Below are 25,971 nucleotides of genomic sequence, written 5' to 3'. Positions count from 1 at the left end.
CAGTCAAACGATTAATCGCGATTAATCGCATCCAAAATAAAAGTTTTTGTTTACATAATATATGTCTGTGTATTGTGTATATTTATTATGCATATAAAAAAGCACACACATACAGTATATACAGTATTTAGAAAATATTATTTACATGTATATATTTATATTCATTTAATTTATATTATATATAAATGCATATATATTATATAAAAATAAAATATACTTAAATATATACATGCATGTGTTTGTATTTATATATACATAATAAACATACACAGTACACACACATATATTATGTGAACAAAAACGTTTATTTTGGATGCGATTAATCGTTTGACAGCACTAATAAGGACCAATTCTCACTATTAACTAGATGCTTATTAGCATGCATATGACTAGCATATTGGCTGTTTATTAGTACTTGTAAAGCACATATTAATGCCTTATTCTGCATGACCATATCTTAGATCCCTTAATCCACCCCATACCCAAACTTAACAACTACTTTACTAACTGATAATAAGCAGCAAATTAGGAGTTTATTAGGTGTATTATGCTATAGTGAGAATTGGTCCCTAAATTCTACCCATCTTTTATACTGAAATCATGAAAATATCAAAATGATGAATATGATCTTTTGTGAGTGTTGTAAACAAATGTTCAAATCAGATTCTGACTCATTCTTCAGATTTTGGAAATTACTCTTTGAAACAAAGGAAATAGGTTCTCAGGAAATAAATGAGTGAATGAATTAACTTACAAACAGCTCTATTGTTTCTTTCCCGATAGCTGTCTGATTGCATAACATCCATTATATGTAATGTGTTCCTTCAAACACTAGCTATGTTTCCATCCACCTATTTTTATGCGCATTTTGGATTATCACATAAAAAAAAGCTGGATGGAAACGCCAAGATGCGCATAAATTCTAAAAATGACACAATTGAGTAGGATAAACTTTTTATCCGATAAGAAAAAAATTTGCATAAATTATGATGGAATACATTTACCGAATAAATTCCACCATGCGCATTGAAAAAGTCATGTGACTTTGCGCTGAGACGGGATAACTTGACTAACCAGGACCGATTTCGTTCACAGCATCTATATGTTGTTTTGGTCGTTCTGAAATGCCTGAGTAAAGTCTGTCATCAAAGTATTTCTGTATAATTACTGACTTACATGACAACCAAACAGCAGGCATCCAACTCTAAAAGCAATGACCGCATTTATTGTGTTACGTTAGGTCTCTAGTATAATTAATGGATCTCTAAAGCTCTAATGCAAACACTGTTTAGCAAGCGTGTTGTTTGGAAAGCAAATTTGCAAATCATTCAAATTTGCTCAAAATCTGTTATTACCACTGTTAGAGAACCTCACCTATTGCAATACTAATAATAAAACATATAAATGTAAACATAAGAAAATATACTTTTTTATGGAAAGTTATGTGTTAGGTGCTTTTTTTGCATCAAAAAGTATGAGAGTTTTTCAGCCTTCTAGGATATTCGGTAATACTTTATTTAAGGACCAATTATATAAAGACTAGTGCAGTCAAACGATTAATCGCGATTAATCGCATCCAAAATAAAAGTTTTTGTTTACATAATATATGTCTGTGTATTGTGTATATTTATTATGCATATAAAAAAGCACACACATACAGTATATACAGTATTTAGAAAATATTATTTACATGTATATATTTATATTCATTTAATTTATATTATATATAAATGCATATATATTATATAAAAATAAAATATACTTAAATATATACATGCATGTGTTTGTATTTATATATACATAATAAACATACACAGTACACACACATATATTATGTGAACAAAAACGTTTATTTTGGATGCGATTAATCGTTTGACAGCACTAATAAGGACCAATTCTCACTATTAACTAGATGCTTATTAGCATGCATATGACTAGCATATTGGCTGTTTATTAGTACTTGTAAAGCACATATTAATGCCTTATTCTGCATGACCATATCTTAGATCCCTTAATCCACCCCATACCCAAACTTAACAACTACTTTACTAACTGATAATAAGCAGCAAATTAGGAGTTTATTAGGTGTATTATGCTATAGTGAGAATTGGTCCCTAAATTCTACCCATCTTTTATACTGAAATCATGAAAATATCAAAATGATGAATATGATCTTTTGTGAGTGTTGTAAACAAATGTTCAAATCAGATTCTGACTCATTCTTCAGATTTTGGAAATTACTCTTTGAAACAAAGGAAATAGGTTCTCAGGAAATAAATGAGTGAATGAATTAACTTACAAACAGCTCTATTGTTTCTTTCCCGATAGCTGTCTGATTGCATAACATCCATTATATGTAATGTGTTCCTTCAAACACTAGCTATGTTTCCATCCACCTATTTTTATGCGCATTTTGGATTATCACATAAAAAAAAGCTGGATGGAAACGCCAAGATGCGCATAAATTCTAAAAATGACACAATTGAGTAGGATAAACTTTTTATCCGATAAGAAAAAAATTTGCATAAATTATGATGGAATACATTTACCGAATAAATTCCACCATGCGCATTGAAAAAGTCATGTGACTTTGCGCTGAGACGGGATAACTTGACTAACCAGGACCGATTTCGTTCACAGCATCTATATGTTGTTTTGGTCGTTCTGAAATGCCTGAGTAAAGTCTGTCATCAAAGTATTTCTGTATAATTACTGACTTACATGACAACCAAACAGCAGGCATCCAACTCTAAAAGCAATGACCGCATTTATTGTGTTACGTCTGCTCTCTCTGAAGCGCAAGTAATTTATTACATTTGAAAATTATTATATTCAGTGCACTCTAAAAAATGCTGGGTTAAATATAACCCAGCTATTGGGTTGTTTTGACCCAGCGGTTGAGTTGTTTTGAACCCAACCGCTGGGTCAAAACAACCCAATAGCTGGGTTTGTCCCTTTTTAACCCAGCGCTGGGTTATATTTAACCCAGCATTTTTTAGAGTGTGGCTTCTAATTTTCTTAGAGATATTTAGTGCCAGTTTATCAGGAAGTGACGATTTTGTTCTCTTTGACTCGTTGGATGGAAACGGTGCTTTATTCGCAAATGTTTTATGCGATATACCAGTTTTGCGCACAAGTTAAATTCGCATCTTTGGATGGAAACATAGCTACTGATTACTGCTGTAGAATAGCACCACCCTACTCAGTTACAATTTGTAAAGCTACAGTAGCACTGTTTGTATCTACCCAGGCTCATTGGAAATATGTGCCTCAACCTACATTTCTGCAAAACTCAAAAACGTACCTATATGTACGAATTGTTGTAGTTTCCAGTTGAAATGAACACTGGAGGCAGTAAAACTCCAACAACTTTTATTTCTTTTCACACAAGAATTTCGAATAAGAAAGCCTAATTTTCGTTTTTCAATTACAATTCCTTGCACAATATTATGTTATGACTTCAAAACAATTTTAACATGCTGTGAGATTTGAAAATTGATCGTTTTGAAAGTCAGCATCACATATACAGCTTCATATATATGCGTTTTCTAGTACAGTATGTTTCCGCTGTAGCTCACGTGATACAGCGTGGCACTTGTGAGGTCAAGCGCTTCGAACCCTGTTAAATGACGGTTCGACAAAACAGTTCAAATGTACATATAAGGAATTAAAATGGCAGGGTTGCATCAGCAGAATACATGCCTGTACCAATGCAATAAATATGTGGCCACGGTCACGTATTGAATACGCGTTTTAGCACCACCCACTGGACATTTAAATTTGAATCTGCTGCAAAACATGCAGTAAGGTATGTAGCATCTGTGTTGCAGAAATGTCGCCTCAAGCACGTATTTCCAATGAACCTGGGTTGGTTTGTATAGTTTTCTCCCTTGGATTATTTGCTCATGGTTACATGTCACTTTGGCATCTGCTAAATTAATAAATGTAAATGTAATGAAGTTAGGAACAGCACTGCTAGTTCTCAGTTCACTGTCCAGGTCCACAATACATCTGCTTTATGAAAACACACCCTGTTTTTGTTATGAATACAAGTCAAGCATGTAAAAATGTATGGATATATTCCAAAATGTTTGTCTGAAAGACGAGACAAGAATTTGGAGCGCCAACAATGATGAACTGAGGAGAAAAGCACAGATTTTGGAGGTGGCAGCTTCCAAATATGTGCATGCTGGAGGTTGTCCATTATTGTCAAGGGAGCACCGTGTGCATTAGACACGTACCAGTTAGCCACAGGTCAGCGGCTGCAAGCTCACCTTTGTGGTTGAAGTCATATATGTACTCCGGGCAGGTAGTGGACACCATCCTTCCAGGCAGTCCCTCAGGCCAGCAAACGATGCCATCCCACTCCGGCATGCAGTAACCCTCTATAACACAAAGCAGGTTTAACATTTAGATAGAGCAAACTCTACCACTCCAGAACCTGCACCACCCACCCACTCCAACAAAACATGAATACCCTCCTCCACTAAGTGGCTTCTCTGGCACTTGGACACATTTAGCTGAGTGACAGTGCTACAATCTCTACTGGTCTATCAGCTCGATATACTCAGACAGAACAGAAAGTGTCAATCACTGTAACAATGCATAGCTTTCAAAGCAATCAAAGTTATCTTGTGTGCCCTTTACATGCATGTTTCTATTGTAGTTGAAAGCCAACATGAAATAGCATTCATAACCGATTTTGTTTCAGTAATCTGATGTGAAACAGGAAAAAAAAAATTAATTGAGAATTAACTGGATCATGAAAAGCAGTCCAGTACAAGAACAAACCCTGGGTTAAAATTTATTATTATTTTTTTTTTACTGTAAAGTTGATACAGTTATAACATTTTATGCTAAAAGTTCATAAGGACATATTTTTATGACATTTTTAATTGTGCACAAACACAAACAAAAAGGGTTTTGTGTTGACTTTAAAGACACAGCTTCAAGAAAAGCCCATTTTGTGTAGTCTCAAATTTTATACTCTATTTCCACCTGGTATAAAGATGCATTTTCAATGATCCAATCACAAGTCAAGATGCACACTGTTTCCACCTTGCATTTCAAATACATCTCTTGTGACCACTCCTGTTTGTATCCTTGAGACACTCCAGTTTAATTTAGTCAGACCTGACATTACTTTTTCCAAGTACGGAGAGTGTGGCACACAAATACTGTTGACTGAACAAACCCATGTTACATGGATCAAAAGTGCCACCTACTGTCAGAGAGTGAATTTGCATTTTTATTCATCCAGTCTGCTGATTTTGTTGCCGTCAGTGTTATAAACCACAGTCCTAAACCACTGCCTGGATCGACATTTCATTCTGTAACGTCTAAATGCAGTTTTGATTTATATGCGGTTTAATACTTTATGATCGTGTTATTTTACACATGCATATGCTTACAGTACATACAGTATTGGAAGGCTTGTGTCTGCTGCTTCTTCACTGTGTTTTGATCAAGAGACATTCATTAATAGCGTAATATTCATTAATAGCGTAATATTCAATTCATGCGTAATAGCGCCTCCTACTCTACACCAGTGAAAACACGGAAAGTCAGAAAAAAAAGTTAAATGCGCTTTCAACAGTGGACTAAACCAAAATGCTTTAGACCCCATTTACACCTGTATTTAGCATTGTCCAGCTGTGAAAGGATCAACAAAAAATTCATCTTTTACCAGGTATACAGATACAGATACAGATATAACAGAGCATTGAAGGCATTCAAGAGTGAAATGTCTCGCACACAACCGTGACCTCTCTAGTATTCCTATTTTTCTTCAAAAGTCAAAAGTTCTCAAGTCCTACAGTATACTTATACATATATGATTTTACATTATACATACAGTACTATGGATGTGCCTGAAGTCGAATACCTTATTTGGAAATCCACAGAAAAAAAAATCACAGAAAATGAATAATGCATTCTACAGAGCCCCTAAACGGATATTGTTAGGTTTGCTGCGGTAGTTACACTGTGTTCGGCCATGCTGTGGCCAAATTACATCATCAAAATGTGGACTCAGAGGAAGACTGCAAGGATTTAGGGTGTCGTTTTGGACAGACCCACAGAGTAGGCCTACGCATGATCACGAATTCAAACGCGAAAGTGAAAAGTGAGCATGCATTCTAAAATTATTTCAATACTCTCCATATTGATAGAGGCTACCTGATGCCTGCAAATGATATACAGTACAATTACCCAACTATATAATTGCGAGAGAATGCAAAAGCATTGAAATATATTTTTTCCTCCCATCTCCCATTTTCCATAACTTTCCAAATAAAGCATTGAACTTCGGGCTCATCCCTATACAGTACATCTGCTTATAATTAGATATATAATAATATTGTTGACCATATCCCAACTTTAACTAATAACAAAGTCAGACTGTCTATGCATTCTGAGATCAAGTTCAGTGCGAGTCTATCAGTGAATTGAGTTCTGCACCTATTATATTCAATGATGCTAACTACAATGCTTAGTGAATTTCTTATTTACACTGTTTGTACTGTGTTAGTTATGATGAAAGCATTTGTGAGAGAGCAAAAAATTAAGAGATCTGTTGAGTCTGTTGAGATCATTGCATTCAACAGACATGACTGTGATCGGCTACAATGCTCAGCACTGCAACCTTTTATGGGAGTAGATCTAAATATAATATTATAATCAACACTTTTCATTCTTAGTTAATCTTGGCAGGTGTAAAAGTTTTCAAAAGAGCTCCAAGTATAATACTTTGTTTAGATGTGAAGATGCCGGCTAATCATAGCAGTGGGTCTTTACATTGAAGATTTAAAAGAAATCCATCCATTTAAACAGTTCAAATCTGAGGACTAAAATCAGGGTAGAAAATGCCATTTATTTCTATGATGGCAGTTTTTGATGTACAGTGCAAGCATTATAAGTGCTCCTCAAGAAACATTATAAAAATGCAGCTCATGAACCTTTTAAATATCTTGTTTCACGCAGAAATATGACAAATTAAATGTAAAAGAAAAAGCCTACAGTTCTATGTGGGACAATTAATACAAGCTAATAATACTAAACTTTGAGTTAGCACTGTAAAGTTAATGACAGATTGTGCATGATTACATATAAAGATTTTAGCCTTATTTTAACACCCCTTGAAATGATTTTGAAACTTTATGTAATTATAATTTTGGTGGATTGCACTTTAGTGTGACAATGAGTTCTATTACACGTGACACCATCTTTAAAACTTCAGCATATACAGCAAAATCTCTTTCAATTGCTTAAACAACTACAACACATTGCAAATATTTATCGCATTTTTTTTCTTTGTTTCATGACATGCTATAACTTGCTATAACACCAAAAGCACAAAGCAGATTCTATTCCTGCACTAGTAACAATGGTTCATGTCATTCAACTCTTGGAAAATGAAATAGTGTAGGAACAAAAGAATGAAGCTAAGATTTAGACCACCTACATTATTTCAAAGTCTGTTAGTGTAAAAAATGGCCACTTTTGATTAAAAAAAGTCTAAAGATCTGGAAATACATTAATGACAATATACAATATCTCAAAGTTTTGAATGAGTCTGAATAAGGGTCTCAATGATTGAAGCTAACACATTTATATGCACTTCTAAATGCTTTTCGATATTAGCTGTTCTTTTGTGCGCAGGCAGAAAATTGGTCAGGGTTCTGTCCTGGCAGTCCTGTCATTATTGACTTTATGTGTTAGTGTTTGTTTTATGTATGAGCACATGGCTTTGTGTTTGTGTTGCCCATGTGCTCCTCTTGTCTGGCCTCCTTGTTTCCCTTTACCATGCCCATTTGTTCAGTATTTATCTAGTCCTCATTTGGTTAATTTTCACCTGTTCCTTTCACTGTGATTTCCTTCTTATACATTATTTTCCTGATTGTTTAGTGCCACACATTTTGTGTTGCATCCTTTGTGTCCCTTGCCGTACTCTTTTGCTTTTTAGTTGTCTTGCCTTGTCCAGTTATTGTGATCTGTCACTGTTTGTGTTCTAGCCATCAACTCAGTTAGGCCAGTGGAGTCTGCCAGCTTGTTTATCCCAGCCTTTGGACTGTCCCACCAGGCTCTGACCCCTGGATTTGCCAGTATGGATTGGCCGCTTTTTACGACCCCTGTCTGTCATCGACAAGTCCTGCTTCAGTCCCTAAAGTTTCCTCACCACCTGACTTTCAACCGCTCTGCCTGCCTGATTATCGACCTGTCTGATGTCAACAGTTCGCTGTCTGGACTTATCACCTGGTTTCTATTCTCATTTGGCTCTCACTCTCTTACAGTTATTTCTTTTAGGACAACTTTCCAAATAGTTCAGCATAGTAATGGGTATGACAATATTAATGCATTTGATCTAGGCAGAATAGATTTGTTATGCATGCTACTGCTGCAGTTGATTATTGCTGTTGCAGAGCAAGTTTTGAGACTTGCTACTGCCAATACATCCACAGACATGCTCGTGTGAGCATGTAATACATTAAATAGCCTGTAGCACATCTAGACAGGTGGAGCTGGGGGAGGTGGAGGGGTTCTAATACCGAAAACACAGAATCAAACCATTTAACTGTTCAGTAGCAATCTCACTGCTTGCAGATGCAACTACGGATGTAAACGGGCAGAAAATATCCAATAAAATGTCTGGATACTTTCCAAAAGTTTCCAAATTTTTCTTAAAGTTTCTACAAATTCCTGGCAATTTTCCAGAAATGTACTAGAAATCTTCCCCTTTGCAACCCTAGATGCAACAGACACCAATCAGCTCGTGCCATGTAGTAAATTATGTGATAGCTATCAGATTAAATGTAAAAGACTTATCAGTCTGTGCAATCTAGAGTTTCATGACTGTTCTAGATAATACAAGGACTTGCTACAGGCAATACATACACAGACACATTTTCGTGAGCATTTAATACATACTGCTGCTGCACAGATAACTTACATGAAATCATCCTTAGCACATCTAGACAGGTGGAGCTGGGGGAGGTGGAGGGATTCTGATACAGAAAACATTGAATCAAAACATTTAATTGCTGAGCAGGAAGCTCTTTGGCTGCAGATGCAACAAAACCCAATCAGCTAGTGCCATGTAGTAAATGATGTTACAGTTATCAGATAGCATGTAAAGCACCTATCAGCCTGCTCCATCTGGAGTTGGGGGAGGAGGAGGGTTTCTGATAGTGTGCTGCAAGACTTGCTTATAGCAAACACCAAACCAAACAATTTAACTGTTGTGCATCAGGCTCATTGGCTACAGATGCAACAGAGACCAATTAGCTTGTGCCATGTAGTAAATGACAGCTAGTAGGTTCTAGAGAATGTAAAGGATCACCCTATCACCCTGCACTATCTAGAGTTTAATGACAGAACTACATAGTTCTCTCATGACAGCAGTGATGGATGTGAAAATTTTAATGTATCTGGTTGTGGAGGAATCCTATCCTATGTGGAAGATCTGCTATTCACGCTGGTGCTATTACTGTAAGTACAGAGACTTGCCAATACATACACAGACAAGCTGCTGGTGCTCAAACAGCATACATGAAATGACCCCCCAACAAAGCAGGAAAGAAAGTAAAATGAAAAATACAAGCCAATATACATACATGCTGCTCTGAATATATAAAACAAGCTGCTGCATTAATAGACATGCATATATCCCCACACATGGCATGGCAGTAAACAGGACAGGATAATATAACCCTCCAAAACAAGCAGATCTACTGCCAACACATATGTACAGCCACTGCTCCGACAAGCAATGAGAACGGCATACACGTTAGCTATGTGTGATTCGCAGCATGGTTTAATGCTACACTCTTTGAAAAAAAAAAAAGTACAAATCTGTTTTTGGGTGAACTATCCCTTTAAGGACCTTACAGCCTGCGCCATCTAGAGTTTCACGACAGAACTAGGTATTTATACTAAGTAAAGTTGAGAATTATCTCACTCTTGGGTTCTCTCTTCCCACAGAAATGCCTTTTTGTTTTTTTTCCACATTTTCTTGGCAACGCTAGTATTTCTGGCTTTGCTTTCAGTCGCTGTTATTGAAACCAGCTGCCCCCAACTTGCCACAAATAACTAGTTAAGGATAAATCTCGCCATATGGCTTTACTGCAGATTCATTCTTTTCCTATGCCTGTAATTAAAGACGTTCAGAGGGAAAATCAAAGCATATGATGGAGCACATTTCATGGACCCCTTTTCCTAGAGACCAGCTTGTCAATATTTCGCGAATGTAATTAAAGGAGAGTTTCAGACAACTAGGCCTGTTTTGCAGGACGCTTGTCCTGGAGGGAGTGTGCTGTGTGTGTTTCACATTGCCAACATAACAATAGCCAAATGTCAACGTTTTTGTCTTATATATAGAGCATTAAGCCGCAGACCGCCTCCAATAGCCCAGTGGTTTTAGATATAACTCCACACAGAAACATCACATATATAATTTCCCAAAATCCAAGGTTACGAGGAAGCTATCATCGTATCCGATGAGGCTGTGGCTATTGATGATGTCATTTGGGGTTTCTGAATAAAATTTGTCTTCTCGGCCCCTTCTTGCATGAGATTCGGGCCTGGCCCGAATTGTGCCGGCGTTTTGATATATGAAAGCTTTTATAGCAATCTGGTGGTGTTATTTTACACCCAACCGCAAAGTTTGAGCGTCAGGCTATTTTCACACACAGGCTAGAGAGTCTCAGGGCTTGTGGAAGCCACATCCCTGCACTGTGCGACCCAGGCTGAAACCTCAGTGTCTCTCTCAATAAGAACCTTGTTCATGCCCCGCCATGGAGACTTGGTCTTAACCGAAGCACAAACGTGCAATAATAACAAATAAGAGCTGTGCAGTGCAGCGAGCGCTGAGTCCAGGCCTTGACTTGAGGTTGGGCTCTGCCACCTCCAGCCTGGACTAGAATAGATAAACCTACTCAGCTAACTATTTGCTGAGCAAACAATCTCAGATACGCACAACGATGCGATGGTCTAATAATAGTTGGCGCGACGATTAGTGGAGAATGCCACATGAATTGCACATAAAACATCAAGGGTGGTCTCACAAAGACATGGTCAGGGGCGAGGCTGAGCCATTGCTGAATAAATCCTCATGTCGAGTGATGTAGCGGGCAGCCGTTTCCTTTTGATGACGAATTCTTGAAAATAGACTTGTTTTTACTTCTACTCCTGTAGGAAATATCCTTAATGTGCTATGACATGCATTTATTGTAGCTACTTGTGCCAGAAACGTCTTTGGCAATTCCTCACAAAAGCAAGAGAACACTGAGCATTGCTGCGATGGCGGTGACAGTGACGAGTGCTTAGTGCATCATTTGAGAAAAAGTGGGAAGGGAAATTCAATTCGCCTGTTCTCCGTGCTAAATGCTGTTACAATCCCAGATGCTACAATAATTTATAACACTGTTGAGATGATAAAACTCACACAATGATATGACCTGCTTTAAAAGACCTTAGTAACACTTTAGTATAGGGACCAATTCTCCCTATTAACTAGTTGCTTATTATCATGCCTATTACCGTATTGGCCCGAATATAAGACGACCCTGATTATAAGACGACCCCCCTTTTTCCAGATGTACCTTTGGGAAAAAGGCTTTTTAAAAACCAAATCTTGTTTTTTCTCAGTAAAACACATTTTGTCTTCAATTATTTTCATATTGCATATTTTTCCTATTTTAATTTTTGTTTTGAAAGTATGGTAAAAACTGGTAAAATGTACCCACAATCACATTTAAAAAATATAAGCTTTTTGATATACCATTAAAAAAAAAAAAACAGGTAGCCCATCTTAATTAGGACATTTAGGCTATCCATCTAATAGTAGCCTACCAAAATCTTATTAACAGTAGAAGTTAAATCTTACTGTAGTCTTCAAATCTGGGTACTGTCTTACGTTTTAAAATCACAAAGGGAGTTTGGTCCCATCAGGCTAATGTGACAGTCACGACTCATGCAGCTGTAAGGTTAAAACCTCATGTAAGGTTTTCTTTTTCTTTTGTTTTTACTCGCGATCTTTACAACACGCATTACATTACGTATTTCATGGCACACTCGTTTTATGCTTATTTGGCCCCACCTATTGTTGTGGGTGTATTATTGACATGTCAAAGTCTAGACCCTGAATATAAGACGACCGCGTTTTTTCAGATGTATTTCCAAGAAAAAAACATTGTCTTATATTCGGGTCAATACGGTATTAATATATTGGCTGTTTATTATTACTTATAAAGCACATACACATATTCTGCATGATCATATACTACATCCCTAATCCTACCCAATAACTAAATGTAACAACTACTTTACTAACTATTAATATGCAGCAAATTAGGAGTTTATTGAGGCAACAGTCGTAATGAATGGTTTGTTAATAGATTTAATTTATGTAAATGCACATAAAAATTATCATAGTAAACAGGGATGTCTAAAATGATGCAAAGGAAAAATCTAGGTTGAAAACTAAGTTGGTCTCATAAATTTTTGGAAAATTTTCCATGCCCTTGAAAAATGTCAAATGGTGTAACCATAAATTAATAAAGTTTTCCTCACACCTTGCATGTAAAAATGCATAAATCCTAATTATTTTTAAATTAGCTTTTTTTTTTTTTTTGGTAGTTACACCACTTTTAAATTACACACCAGCGCCACATTGTTTAAATAGCAAATGCATTTGCGCCCATTTGGGCGTGCTGGTCTGAAAACGAGGTGTGCTCAGGCTCATTGTTGGCACGTTGCTATTTTGAGGCAATTGAAATAGACTGCGCCATTGACCAACTAAAACCTGGTCTAAAGTCAATGGCGCAGTAGTTTTTTTTTTTGTTATTTAAAGAGCGCGTTAGTATAGGCGGGTCCACAACGTGCGTACACTCTGCTTATTTACACACACAGCAGCACATAAACATGCCAAAATATTAAAAATGAAAGGGTTACAATGTAAAAGATTATTATTGTGTAGGCTACATAAATATAAAAATGCCTACATGTCATAATGGATAGTCATTGCATGTATCAGAATTAAGCTACCTATTTGCTCACGCACGAGCAGCTCCGTTTCCTCTCTGGAGAAGTGTTCAGTCTTTGCGCTTGCAAATTCTGCCATGTAAATAGCGAATCCGCCATGGCGCGAGCGCAACTGGCTCTTAAAGGGAATGGGAGATGAGACTATGATTGGTTTATTGCACGTTATGCCCAAAACACACCCATGACTCATTAAGAGAATAGGAACAACCCTTTTAGACCATATGCCGGGTGCGGCATTAAACTAATCATTAAACTAGCAAAAGTGGATTCGGACATGCCCTAATTGCACCTCCGCCTTGTGCTTTAGACTATGCCCTTAGATCGTTAAAATAGGGCCCAAATTCTTTATTTAATATTTGCAATTAATTAAAAAAATAATAATACTTTTGCTATCCAATTTTAGGTTTTTCACTCAACCTCAACAAAACAAGTGTAATATAATTCTCTGGACTCGCTAGGTCAATATTTATCAAAATGTTGAACTTTATTATTTGGATGGCTCTAACAGGGTCTTTTAAAATAAATATGGGTGTGACCAAGTTTACCCAGATGCCTATAATTCTTGAATTGTTAAATAATGCATAGTATATTTTTAAACATCATAAAGCATCTTAACTCTGACAATTGCTGCTTGCTACTTCTTTCTTTCATTTTTTAAAATAAATTAATCGATCCAGATACAAAAAAAGTGAAAAGTGTGACATAATTGACGTAAATACGAAATGCATTGCAACCATTAGCAGTCACATCTGGTCTCAGCACTCCAGAAACAGCAAAAAGACATCATGCACGCTCTGTCTCAGAGGTTACACGCTTAGCCTAATTTCAATAGACGTTCTATGATCAGAAAGACGTGTGCACCCTTCCAAAAGGGGTCAGAAAACAGCCACCAGAAAGAGCGCAGAGTCATCAGGTAAACCGGTCAGATCTGACTCACCCACCCAACACAGGGCCGAGAGCAAAGACCAGATCACAGGAAATCTCACCCAAGATCTGGCACAAATAACATTATATTGGGATGCTTGGAACAGATTTGATAAAACATCATTTTCCTTTTTTTCATGATGATTTTTGAATGTATTTGTAGTATTCTGAAGATGGCCATGGTGACAATAACAACAACAGCAATAACCATTTACTATTTAAAACTGCACTTTACAAATACATAAATTACATAAAAATATTGTCTATTTGCTTTTCTTTTTCATTCACAGCTATTCATTCATTCCAGCAATAACCATTTACTATTTAAAACTGCACTTTACAAATACATCAATTACATAAAAATATTGTCTATTTGCTTTTCTTTTTCATTCACAGCTATTCATTCATTCATTAATTCATTCATTCTTAACTTCTCTTCTGCTTCCTTCTTTTGTATTCTCTAACTGAATCGTCAATGTCATAAGAAATTTGTATATTCTATATCTATATACATTATATATTGTTAACTGTACATATATATAGAATATCTCACATGTATTGAAAGGACGCGGAACATCTTTGCACTATATATTCTATGTTTCTTCATAGGTTTATTTTTTAATTTGGTGTGTTTCCTTTTTTCCTTTTGTTGTCTTTCTTCTGTCATGTTTTATCTCTTTGTTTTAATATATATATATATGTATATATATCATGATTTAAAATTTGATATATGTTATTACTTACAGGAATGTGGATTTGAACAATGGGTCTGAACGCAGTTATTGAACGTCCTGAACAAACAAAAGGATTTGTAAGAAAATATGTAAAAAACAAAACAAAAAAAACAATACGCATTAATTTTTATCAATCCAAATGAATCCAAGATTTCAGATTCTACAAGTTTTGTTTATATGAACCCTAAATTTGCAACCTGATTCACATATTTGTTTGCAACTGCATTACATGTATTCCAAACAAATCTTGATCATATAATAAAATGATCATATACTATTTTACTTCTTCAGTCATGCACCTCTGAGATGTTCAATCACTTCAGTAGAGACTGTCCTCAAGTATACTATTTTATAATCTCTAATGGAGTCTGAGACCATGTTTAAAAAAAAACTGGGATTCAAAATCTAATGGACATAAACAGAATATTTTAGATTTTTGAAGAATATAAAACACAGAATTGTTATGACGTAATATAAGAGCTATTTAAGACGTTAAATATTTGACAATGAGCAAAATCGCAAACGCTTGATTTCTCAAGCCCCAACTTTAAAAATGCAATACATGCTAGTGGTCTCAGACTTCTGGACCCGACTGTGTATTATAATTAGTCCTGTCTGTTATTCATCATTTCATATTTCTGAACGAATCTGCAAACCAAAGTAAATGAGACATTGGAAATGAGTGTAAAAGCACAGCTGTCCATCTTGGCAGTGACACGAAAGAGATGTCGGGAGGCATTAGGTGTGACAGAGCTCAGACGAGCTAACATTGACTGCGTCTGAATGAGACGTCATTTGAGTGCCAGATCTCTGCTCAACATCAGCGTCCAGCTGCATTCAGACCTGTGGCTGCTAATAGGAGATATAGGAGCATCTACTGTGTCATAAAGCCCTCGTCATAACCCTCTGCTGCTGGATTAACTCAAGACTAAGTTCTGTTGAGAACAACTCAGCACTGAGCTGGACTGCCGTTACTGCATAAACACAGTCGTGGCCAAATCAATCTTCACTTCCATTTCTTTTGCATTGAAATAAACCAGCTACTAATATATGTGCGAATTTAAACCAGGTTCTCACATTTTTGACTAATGGATTTCCATGACTGTCGAATCAGCCGTGCACACTGGATAAGTAGCAGTGTTGAGTGCAATGCATTCCAGTAATTTCATTACTTTTCCCTTGAAAACGTAAAGTAAGGTATTACTTTTTATTATTCTGTAATTTAATCAGTTACTTCTGATGTAATTGCATTAAATACTATACAAATTGTATATAAAAAAAAGAATGGATTTAACATCAAAATATAATCAAAATCTAATGTTAATGTTTGTTTTTAAGTCACTTTCGCCCATTAAATATTCTGTGCTGCGTTTCTCAAAAGCATCGTAAGCTTAAGTACATCGTAGACTCATTGAAACCAATGGAGCTACGATAAACATAAGCTTACGATGCTTTTGGGAAACGCAGCCCTGGTCAGTTCAATGAAGTATTTATGCAATTTATATTATTTATTTGAAAGAATTAAAAGAGCAGTTTCATGTCAATCCTTCTATTGTCAAAGTTGATTTGGGATTTAGAACATAACTGGTAATAAGTAATGCAATACTTTTTAGAGAATGTAATTAGTAGAGTAATCGAATTACACTGTTGAACATGTAATTAGTAACTAGTAATTATTACTTTTTTGAGTAACTTGAGTCAACTCAAACTTTGAGTTTGAGACACAAGGAGTTTGAGAGAGAGAGATTACACACAAAAATAAGCAATATCCAGCTGATGATGAAATGTTTTAGCAAAATGTTCGGTAACACTTTATTCTAAGGACCGGTTCTCATTATTAACAAGTTGTTTATTAGCATATTGGCTGTTTATTAGTACTTATAAAGCACATATTAATGCTTTATTTTGCATGACCATATTCCAGATCCCTTAATCCTACACCATACCTAAGCTTAACATCTACCTTACTAACTATTAATTTATATTGATGCAAATGTTGTAGTTAGTTAATAGTGAGAATTGGACCTTAAAAAAAGTGTTGACCAAATGTTTTATAGAAATTATTTTTGAATAACTTTTTAAAATCAATTTTGGTAACACTTTGCAATAAGGTCTCATTTGTAATTATTAGTAACTCTCTTAACTATCATTAACTAACAATGAACAATATGTTTTTACAGCATTTATTAATCTTTGTTAATGTTAGTTATTAAAAATGCTCATGTCAGTTCTCTGTGCATTAACTAACATTAACAGATACAACTTTTGATCTTAAAAATGTATTAATAAATGCTGATTTGAACATTAACTACGAATAATAAATGCTGTAGGTTTTATTAATGTTAACTACTGTAGTTAAATAATGTTAAGAAATTAAACTGTAAACAGTAAACATGATTCATAAGTAAATTAGTGATTTACTTTTATTTGTAATTTTTTTCATTATTATTTAATATAAATGTCTCTTCAAGCTGATATGCGATGGGAAAAAGAAAGTCCTGCAGTCTGCAGCATGTCCTCATACCATCTGCTCACAATAATTTAATCTGTCTAGAACAAACCCAAAAGCCTAAAAATAAAATAATGGCTAGCAAAATACATTACTACTTCTGAAAAAATTGAAATCATAAGCATATGTTAAACCATTTTATATAAATATGAAAAACGTGAAATGCAGAAGGCGATACTCTAATTAGAATTTGAAATCCTTAAACACGCATAATTATTTTAAGCACAGGATGTCTTGCAAATGTCTTGGAAAAGTATTCTTTCTGTGTGACTAATGTGCTGCAGCTTATGTCATGTTTCATTACGGCTTGAATCGAAAACTCAAACACATATTCCCATTGTGTGAGAAACCGACTATTGAGAGTCTGACATCCAGATTCTTCAGCATTCGCTCCAGTTCGGACATAAACATGTTTCATGCTGCGAGACAGAAGTGACTTAACACAAGTAAAATAAGCCTGTGATGAGAAGAAAATAATAATACAGCAGTCTGGCTAAGACAATAGGCTGCCAAAACGGTTATTTAAAATGTGTTTGAGACGGGGCACCGGGGAATGAAGTGACCACAGTGAAAGGAAACTGAGGTTACCATAAAAATGAAAGCCTTTCACACACTCTATTCCCAGATCTCTATTTAGCGTGGCAAATCACCCAAAAGGGATTACACACAACTGCGCTATGCTATTTTCCAGGGAAACTTGTGGCTGCATTTAGCAGCTCTTTTCTGATGCTGCAATGCCAACATATCTTTCAGACACCACGACATTAGGTCATTAAGCAAGGCTAAGACACAGAAAACTTTGATTCAATTATTTGTTTATATCATCACTGGTAACACTTTATTATCATTTTCATTTATAAATCATTAACAAACATTGTATAATATATTTGTAGATGTTCACTAATGAACTTATTGAACATTACATAAAGAAGCAAGAATATAAATGCTCTTAACTAATCATGCTCTACTCAAATTTTTGTACAGTGGTACAAAAGTACAGTTCCTGTAAAGGTATTAAATAATTAACAGTAAACGTTTATAAACGATGAATAGATTTGACTAGATTGGGGACTGCAAAAGCATGAACAAATAATTAATAAATGATTTGTAAAGATACGCAAGTAGTAGAAAAAATGCAAATATGTCAACTTTACAGACTCTGGTTATGAGATAATGAATCATATTTTGATTTGATTTGATATTTGATTTGTAACGTTTACCACATCAGCATAAACAGTGTTTAAAATTGACAAGATTTTCACAACAAAAGGTGCATTAGATGATATATAAATCATTTTAATAAGTTTCAACAACCGGTTTAATGGCATTTTAAAGTGTGCAAATGCACATTAATAAATAAGCTGTTAATTAATGTATAACATCTGCTAAAAAACTGCATGATCATAAATTGATTTTTTTTTATAACATTTTAAGCATTTTAATTTACATGAACTAATGACCTGTTATTCATTATGTTCAATTAGTTCTTTAGTAAACCTTTACAAGCATATTATTTCACAGTTGTAGCTGTTTAAATATATATTAAATGATCTGTAAAATCTACATCGTGTTGACGTCACAATGTGTCGGTGTCTATTCAATTATTCATGAGACTGTGTGTTCTTACCCTATGAGAAGACGCTTTGCTTAATTATTCACAACAGCATGTTTTGATTTGCTATGACAGACGCTTCAGACTCTGAGATGATGACATTAACTGAGAGAAACGTTCATGGATCGAAGAAGAGTGCTTGTTTTTGTTTTGTAATAACAGTTCGGCACAAACGCGATTCATTCACTTGGTGAGTTTTTACAGCTCTGTGACACAACCCGTCAAAAGGCTTATATAAACGCCACAGAATAAGCCTTAAAAGTTCTCAGAGGTGCAACAGCGCATTCATATATATGTTTTCGATACAGAGTGCAAATGGCTGTGCATTTATTTGTGTTTTTAACTCGATGGGAGCGAAATGAAACTGTCTGAACGCGAAGCTGTGATTGTTGTCTGTCTCCCCTCTTCCCGCTCCGCTCTGCAGCACACCACGCCCACTTTTTTAGCGTTTTTAAAAACTGTGGTGAGAACTAACCAGTGCTGAAACGGGAGTTTCATGACCCTTTAAAGCAGGACGCTGACAGACAGCTGCTTATCTTGGTAAACATCTTAAATAACCTCCCCTCTTCCCGCTCCGCTCTGCAGCACACCACGCCCACTTTTTTAGCGTTTTTAAAAACTGTGGTGAGAACTAACCAGTGCTGAAACGGGGGTTTCATGACCCTTTAAAGCAGGACGCTGACAGACAGCTGCCTATCTTGGTAAACATCTTAAATAACGACGTGTCAGGGCAGTGCAATAGAAACTAATGAATTCTGTTGGCTTTGGCTCTGTCTGATGAAGTGTTGCTCAGAGATCCAATTTAATCAATGCCAGTTCATTCTAGCATCATCCTGACTGCATGTGTCTCGACGTCGGAGGCCTGACCCCAGATCACGTCCCTACAGACACACATGTATCGACTGCTGCATTTATCAAATATGTCAGTTCAGCAATGCTAAATTGACCTGAGAGTGAGTATAAATGCACTCTAGGTAGTGCTCAGTGACAGCAGATATCTATGTTTGCCGCCCTGGAGAGATTCATAGTCTATTACTCTCAATTTTGTTTCTTTTTATTTTTTTAATAATAGGACATTTTTGACTTACCAGTGATTTTATGTTTGGATTTGATGGCTCGTTCGCATTTTCGTTTCGCGTTGAACAGAAGATAGATTTGTTCTTCTTTAGTGAGGACATCATCAGCATCAACCTGTACAGACACACAAAATATATAATTGAATATAATTCAGAGTTGATTATCATGGGTATAATTTACCCTTATGTGGGCATATTGGTTAATATTTACCTTAAAACACTCAATGTAATAATTCATTGACAAATGCTCTGAATAATTACAGTTTATGAACTATCAAAATAACTCATCCTTAATTCTAACTCATATTTTATGTGAGATTATGTAAATTCATTTGAAATTATGTAGGTTAACTAGAATATTTGGTAACAATTTACTTAAAGCCACTATGAATAATGTATTTTAAAGGTGTTCATAATGTGTGATGTAATGAATTGCATAATTTCATAAATAATTGTCCACTGGAAAAGTAAAGTTAAACGGCATTAGAATATTTGAAGGTTTGTTTGTCATGTGTTTTAATGCATCATACTTTCTAAAAGTGTCAAAATAAATAGGTAAGTATTATAATGTATTATAACTGTGTATAATTCATGAACTCATAAAATGCATTATAAGATTTATAAAAATCAGGAATACATTGTTACAGGGATAATTATTTTTTTTTCCAAACTGTGTTAGCACTACACTGAAAAAAATATAAAAATAAACAGCAAGTAACTTTGAGTTAAATGTGACATTTTAAAGTAGAAAGACTGAATTATTATAATTTTTTTAAGTATACTTCCTGAATGTCTGATTGGAAAAACAATACCACCCTAGAGTCACGCTACATTCACAATCATTAGATTTCTTGCACATAATAAACAATATTAAAGCATTTTATTTTTAACTCATATTTCATTATAGACAGACAGATGTGCTGGGGATATTTGTGGTTGCTTGATGGATAGCTGGGAAGTGTGTGTCACCATACTCTTTAAATTAATTATAATTTCAATAACTGTCTCACAAACTTCAGAATGATACGGAAAATTCAGTTTGGACCATGATGGATACAGCAGCCCCCCAAAACGTATTTGGACACCTAAGCCAAACTTAAAAATGTATGAATGTCCTCAGATTAGATAACAAAATATCACAGAAGAAAGATAGCACAAGCACATTTTTCGACAATTGATATACTGTTTATCAAAATAAAGATAAATGTATTGTGATACTTTGTGGCTGAAAAAACGCTAGTGGAAAATGTCAATGTGATAAATTACTGTAAACCTGTTCTTACTCTGCTAGGACTTTTGAGTGAACTTGAAGGCAATTGACTACACACACTCACACACAAAAAAAATCACAGTCACACAAGTTGATTAAAAGTAATTGCAATTAATTTTAAATGTATAATAAGTTAAAATTATTAGCATCCCCATGACTCTGTACAGGTTTGGAAAATGGATGGATGAATGGATTATTAAGTCTGTTTTAATACCAGATGCTTTCTGAGGCCACTCTATGCACTTTTTTGTACACTGTAAAAAAAATTCCGTAAAATTTATGGGATGTAACGCAGGGAATTCTTCACTGTTATTCACTGTAAATTATATGGTCTTTTTCACTTCCAAAAACGGTAAAGTATCATAAAATTAATGTCCAATACAGTTTTTCACCGTATATAGTAGGGGAATTTACCGTTAACCATTTAACAGGTTTTTACTGTAGCATTTTTACATTATTTTACCGTTAAATTCACGGTCATTTTTTACAGTGTAGACACACAAACACTAAACACCATCACGGTAACATACATGAAACTGAAATAATGCAATAAACATTCATTTAACAACATTAGGTGTAACACACAACCCTAATATACAAAACTGATAAGAAAAAACTAAGAAGAAACAGTTATTTCAACAAAAAAACATCAAATTTGAAATGTAACGCAGGGAATTCTGGGAATGTCAATTTACGGTTATTCACTGTAAATTATATGGTCTTTTTCACTTCCAAAAACGGTATACTATCATAAAATTAATGTCCAATACAGTTTTTCACCGTATATAGTAGGGGAATTTACCGTTAACCATTTAACAGGTTTTTACTGTAGCATTTTTACATTCTTTTACCGTTAAATTCACGGTCATTTTTTACAGTGTAGAGTACATTTTCTGAGAGATGTGAAAAGATATATTGTTCCTCTAGTGATGAACAAATCCCACAGCAGTCTTATATCAGGGAGACAAACACAAAACCAACTCTAAGCTTTGAATAAATCCAGCTATTTTTATCGTTTTTAATATCAGTGCACAATCCTGGCTAACAAAAGCTTTGCCAAGTAAAAAAAAAGAACAATGCACAATATCTCTATAGTTTATGCACTTCATATCCCAGTTGGGTTTTGGTAATGGAAAGTGCTATAATATATTCTTATATCCACTCTGTCACAAAAGTGCAAAGTTTACTTTAAAAACTTATTAAAGATATGGTGATTATTAGAATTATATTAGATCCTTTACTGTGGTATTTCAGCTGAGTAGCAGACATGATTCATCCACACTGAGATGTGATGACTTGAATTTGGCTTATTTTCTCTAAAATGTCTTCTACTGTTACAGTATGCCAGAAATGCCATCATTTCTACACAAGAACAACAGTTTTTCAGTGGGAAACCTGGAATTATCAAAGATACCCCAGTTGGTGGAAAGTAACTCGATGGAAGTTACTGATTTTTGATTTTCAGTGCTGCACTGCAGTAATATTTAGATGTTGACCATCAGAGCTTATAGTAAACTAATGCTACGCTAATCACTCCACACAGTTTTCTTTATGTTAGATATCATATTAGGTAGAGTTTATTCAGTCATGCTAATCCACTGGAACAACAGAAACAAGCATTCATTGTTAATATGTTTAGTTTTTTCAGCTTCTGTATTTTATTTCCTTCTTTAATGCATGATGTGTCACAATAACTGCCAACTTGGAAATATGAGTATACCAAGTGCACTTAAAGGCAGCCTGTCTGTACCACTAAAACGGCCAAAAAATTAAAACAGATTTGCTTGAGGGTGGAGTTTTGTTTCACAGATTTTTGTTTGGATTCCCTAGACACAGACACATGGATTTTGGTCGATCGGTAGAAGTCATTTTCAAGAAAAGCTAAAAATTCATATTATGTAAACTTTTGGACTGATTAACATATAGCCCCACATGTGACGTGTAAAAAATATATGTATCGTGGCCACAAATTAAGAATGAATTCCCTCAAAATCATGGCAACATTGTATATATTTGTTTTAATTAACTCAAAACAAGGGAACAAATGAGTAAAACATGGTTACAATTGACTTAAACGATTAAGCAAATTATAAGTCATGGGAATTTTGAATTTGTAGCCAAAAACTGTGAAATTAATTAATTAAATTAAAACTTAGAAGCACTATTCATTTTATACCTACAATAATCGTGGATCTTAATTATCAAATGCAAACATATTATGGTAATGCTTTTATAGATGTTAAAATGGATTGTGAATACAGCTTCCAAAGATAAAAATAATATTGGTAACACTTTAGATTAGGGAACACATATTCACTATAAACTAGGAGGAGCTTTTTTCCTCAAACTCCTAATCTGCTGTTTATTGATAGTACTTTATTGTATTGATAGGTACTCATGCAAAATAAGATATGCATGACATAATGTGTGGTTTATAAGCAATAATAAACAGCCAATATGCTAGTAATATGCATGTTAATATGCAACTTGTTAATAGTAGGGCTGTCGGTCAATTAAAATTTTTAATCAAATTAATTACATGGTACGGCGATTAATTAATCTAATGAATCGCAAACTAAATTTTCACAAAAGAGTATTTAAAACTATTAGGCCCGGTTTCATAGACAGGGCTTAGCCTAAACCAGGATTAGGCCATAGTTCAATTAGGACATTTAAGTAATTTTTATAAACATTGCTTAGAAAAAAAGCATTACTGGTGTGCATCTTAAGACAAAACAAAGGCACTGACATGTTTTAAGATCAGTCAGTGCAAGTTTCTTTAATTTGAAACAGCTCAGATTTACATTTTAGTCTAGGACTAGGCTTAAGCCTTGTCTGTGAAACCGGGGGTTAGTGTGTTAAATGAGAAAGTATCAAGTAAACATTACAAATAGTAACTTTAGAAATAAATATTTGATTTGATTCAACATAAAATTTATTACACATAAATGTTTAGGCTACAATGGCCTAACATAAACAATGGAACTGTCACAGTCTTCAGCGGGTGTGCCCAGGAGGGCCACCGGATGACTGTGTTCTGGGAGCACATGGCTTGTGTTGTGTTTGTCTGTTGCCATGTGCTCTCTCCTGTCTATTGTCTGGCCCCTCCCATCTTGTTACCTCGTTATTGTTTAAGTTGCTCCACCTGTGTCTCCCTCGTTAGCCTCCTCGTTTGGTTCCTATTTATTCTCCTGGTGTCTGTCATCCTGTGCTGATCAGTCATTTCTCATTGTGTGTGTTATATGTCTGCATGGAGTGCAGTTTTGAGCCTGCCTGTCTGTTTATCCCCCTCGGGGTGGTTTGAGTTAGTTTTTTGTTTCATTTTAGGAGGGCCACCAGATGACTGTGTTCTGGGAGCACATGGCTTGTGTTGTGTTTGTCTGTTGCCATGTGCTCTCTCCTGTCTATTGTATGGCCCCTCCCATCTTGTTACCTCGTTATTGTTTAACTTGCTCCACCCGTGTCTCCCTCGTTAGCCTCCTCGTTTGGTTTCCTATTTATTCTCCTGGTGTCTGTCATCCTGTGCTGATCCGTCATTTCTCATTGTGTGTGTTTCGTGTCTGCATGTGGTGCAGCTTTAGGCCTGCCTGTCTGTTTTTCCCCCTCGGGGTGGTTTGAGTTTGTTTTTGTTTCATTTTTATTATTAAAATAAATAACCATTTCTCCTGCAATTGAGTCCTCGCTTCATCTCCCCGCACGCACCGTGACAGGAACATAAAAGATAATTTAAGAAATATATTCTCAGTATTTTTTGCAATGCAACGAAAGTCACTGGTAACCAAAACAGTTTTGTTACCAAGTCTTCAAAATACCTTCTTTAATGTTGCGCAAAAGAAAGTAAGTCGCGTTAACGCATTAAACTGACAGCCCTAGTTAATAGTGAACAGTGTTCTCTAATCTGATGTGTTACCAATATTATTTTTGTCTTTTTAAAGCTGCATTCAAAATCCATTTGGCTCAAATACGTGAGGGGGCCCGTCTGTTTGAATGGGAATTACGCCTCTGAACATTTCCAATCAAGATCTGAGCTGAGAGACTTCACCACAGCCATAATTAGACGATTTCTTTTCTTGAACAAGCTACGATTATGGGAGAACAACCTATTTAAAATCATCATCATTTACCCAAACCAAAAGAATGTGCTATTTATAGATGACAAATGGCCACATCAGGCCCTTAGAGATTATAGTATGTTGCTTGCAAAGCTTGTTAATAATGTCAGTGTCACCGCTTATAAGATCAAATGAATATTTCTTATATTGACACTGAGAAAATGAACCCTGCATTTGACTGTCAACATTGATTACGTCCAGCTGAGCTCCAGTTACTGTTTAGATTGCAGTACATTGATTTCCTTTTGAGGGAAGGTGTCAGTGCCTGCACTGCCTTCATAGACCTGCATGGCTGGAGTTTCTTTCTTTGCATGTTTTCACTGGTTCTGTTTAACATAGCATTCTACACAGTACATGTGAAGTGTGCACAGTATACTAATTTTCTGCATGCACAGAATGAATGGATAACTTACTCAGTTTGCTGTAATGTGCAATTAGCACAACTATGCTGGGCACTGTATCCCACAATGCAATGTGCTCTACCTGACAATCCATTTCCAGCAAGGAGGTCAATATAATATCCAGACCCACCTACAATAATAGTGCAGGTATTATTAATAGTACAATATCCAGATGCAGGTATGCATTAAAACCGTTTAATGCAGAGGTAGTTCCAAGTCAGTTTAATCACCGTTCCATATTAATGTGCTGCTTTAATTGATGCGCACACACACACACACACACATATCACTCGCA

At 35.3% G+C, this 25,971-nt stretch overlaps 1 protein-coding gene across 1 annotated transcript in view; it reads right to left on the bottom strand.

Annotated features, from left to right (window-relative positions):
• The window catches only part of pth1r (parathyroid hormone 1 receptor), an 88,521-nt gene that overhangs the window by 26,704 nt on the left and 35,846 nt on the right, over window positions 1–25,971 (bottom strand). The window contains exons 2-3 of the mRNA XM_016449716.1: window positions 19,906–20,008; window positions 4,275–4,385 (exon numbers count right to left, since the gene is read on the bottom strand). Coding sequence (XP_016305202.1) covers window positions 4,275–4,385; window positions 19,906–20,008 — 214 coding nt within the window. The remainder of the gene's footprint in view (window positions 1–4,274; window positions 4,386–19,905; window positions 20,009–25,971) is intronic.

The sequence above is a fragment of the Sinocyclocheilus anshuiensis genome, unplaced genomic scaffold (genome assembly GCF_001515605.1).
Source record: "Sinocyclocheilus anshuiensis isolate Anshui unplaced genomic scaffold, SAMN03320099.WGS_v1.1 scaffold1635, whole genome shotgun sequence".
NCBI lineage: Eukaryota > Metazoa > Chordata > Actinopteri > Cypriniformes > Cyprinidae > Sinocyclocheilus > Sinocyclocheilus anshuiensis.
This window is presented reverse-complemented; position numbering and strand designations above follow the sequence as displayed.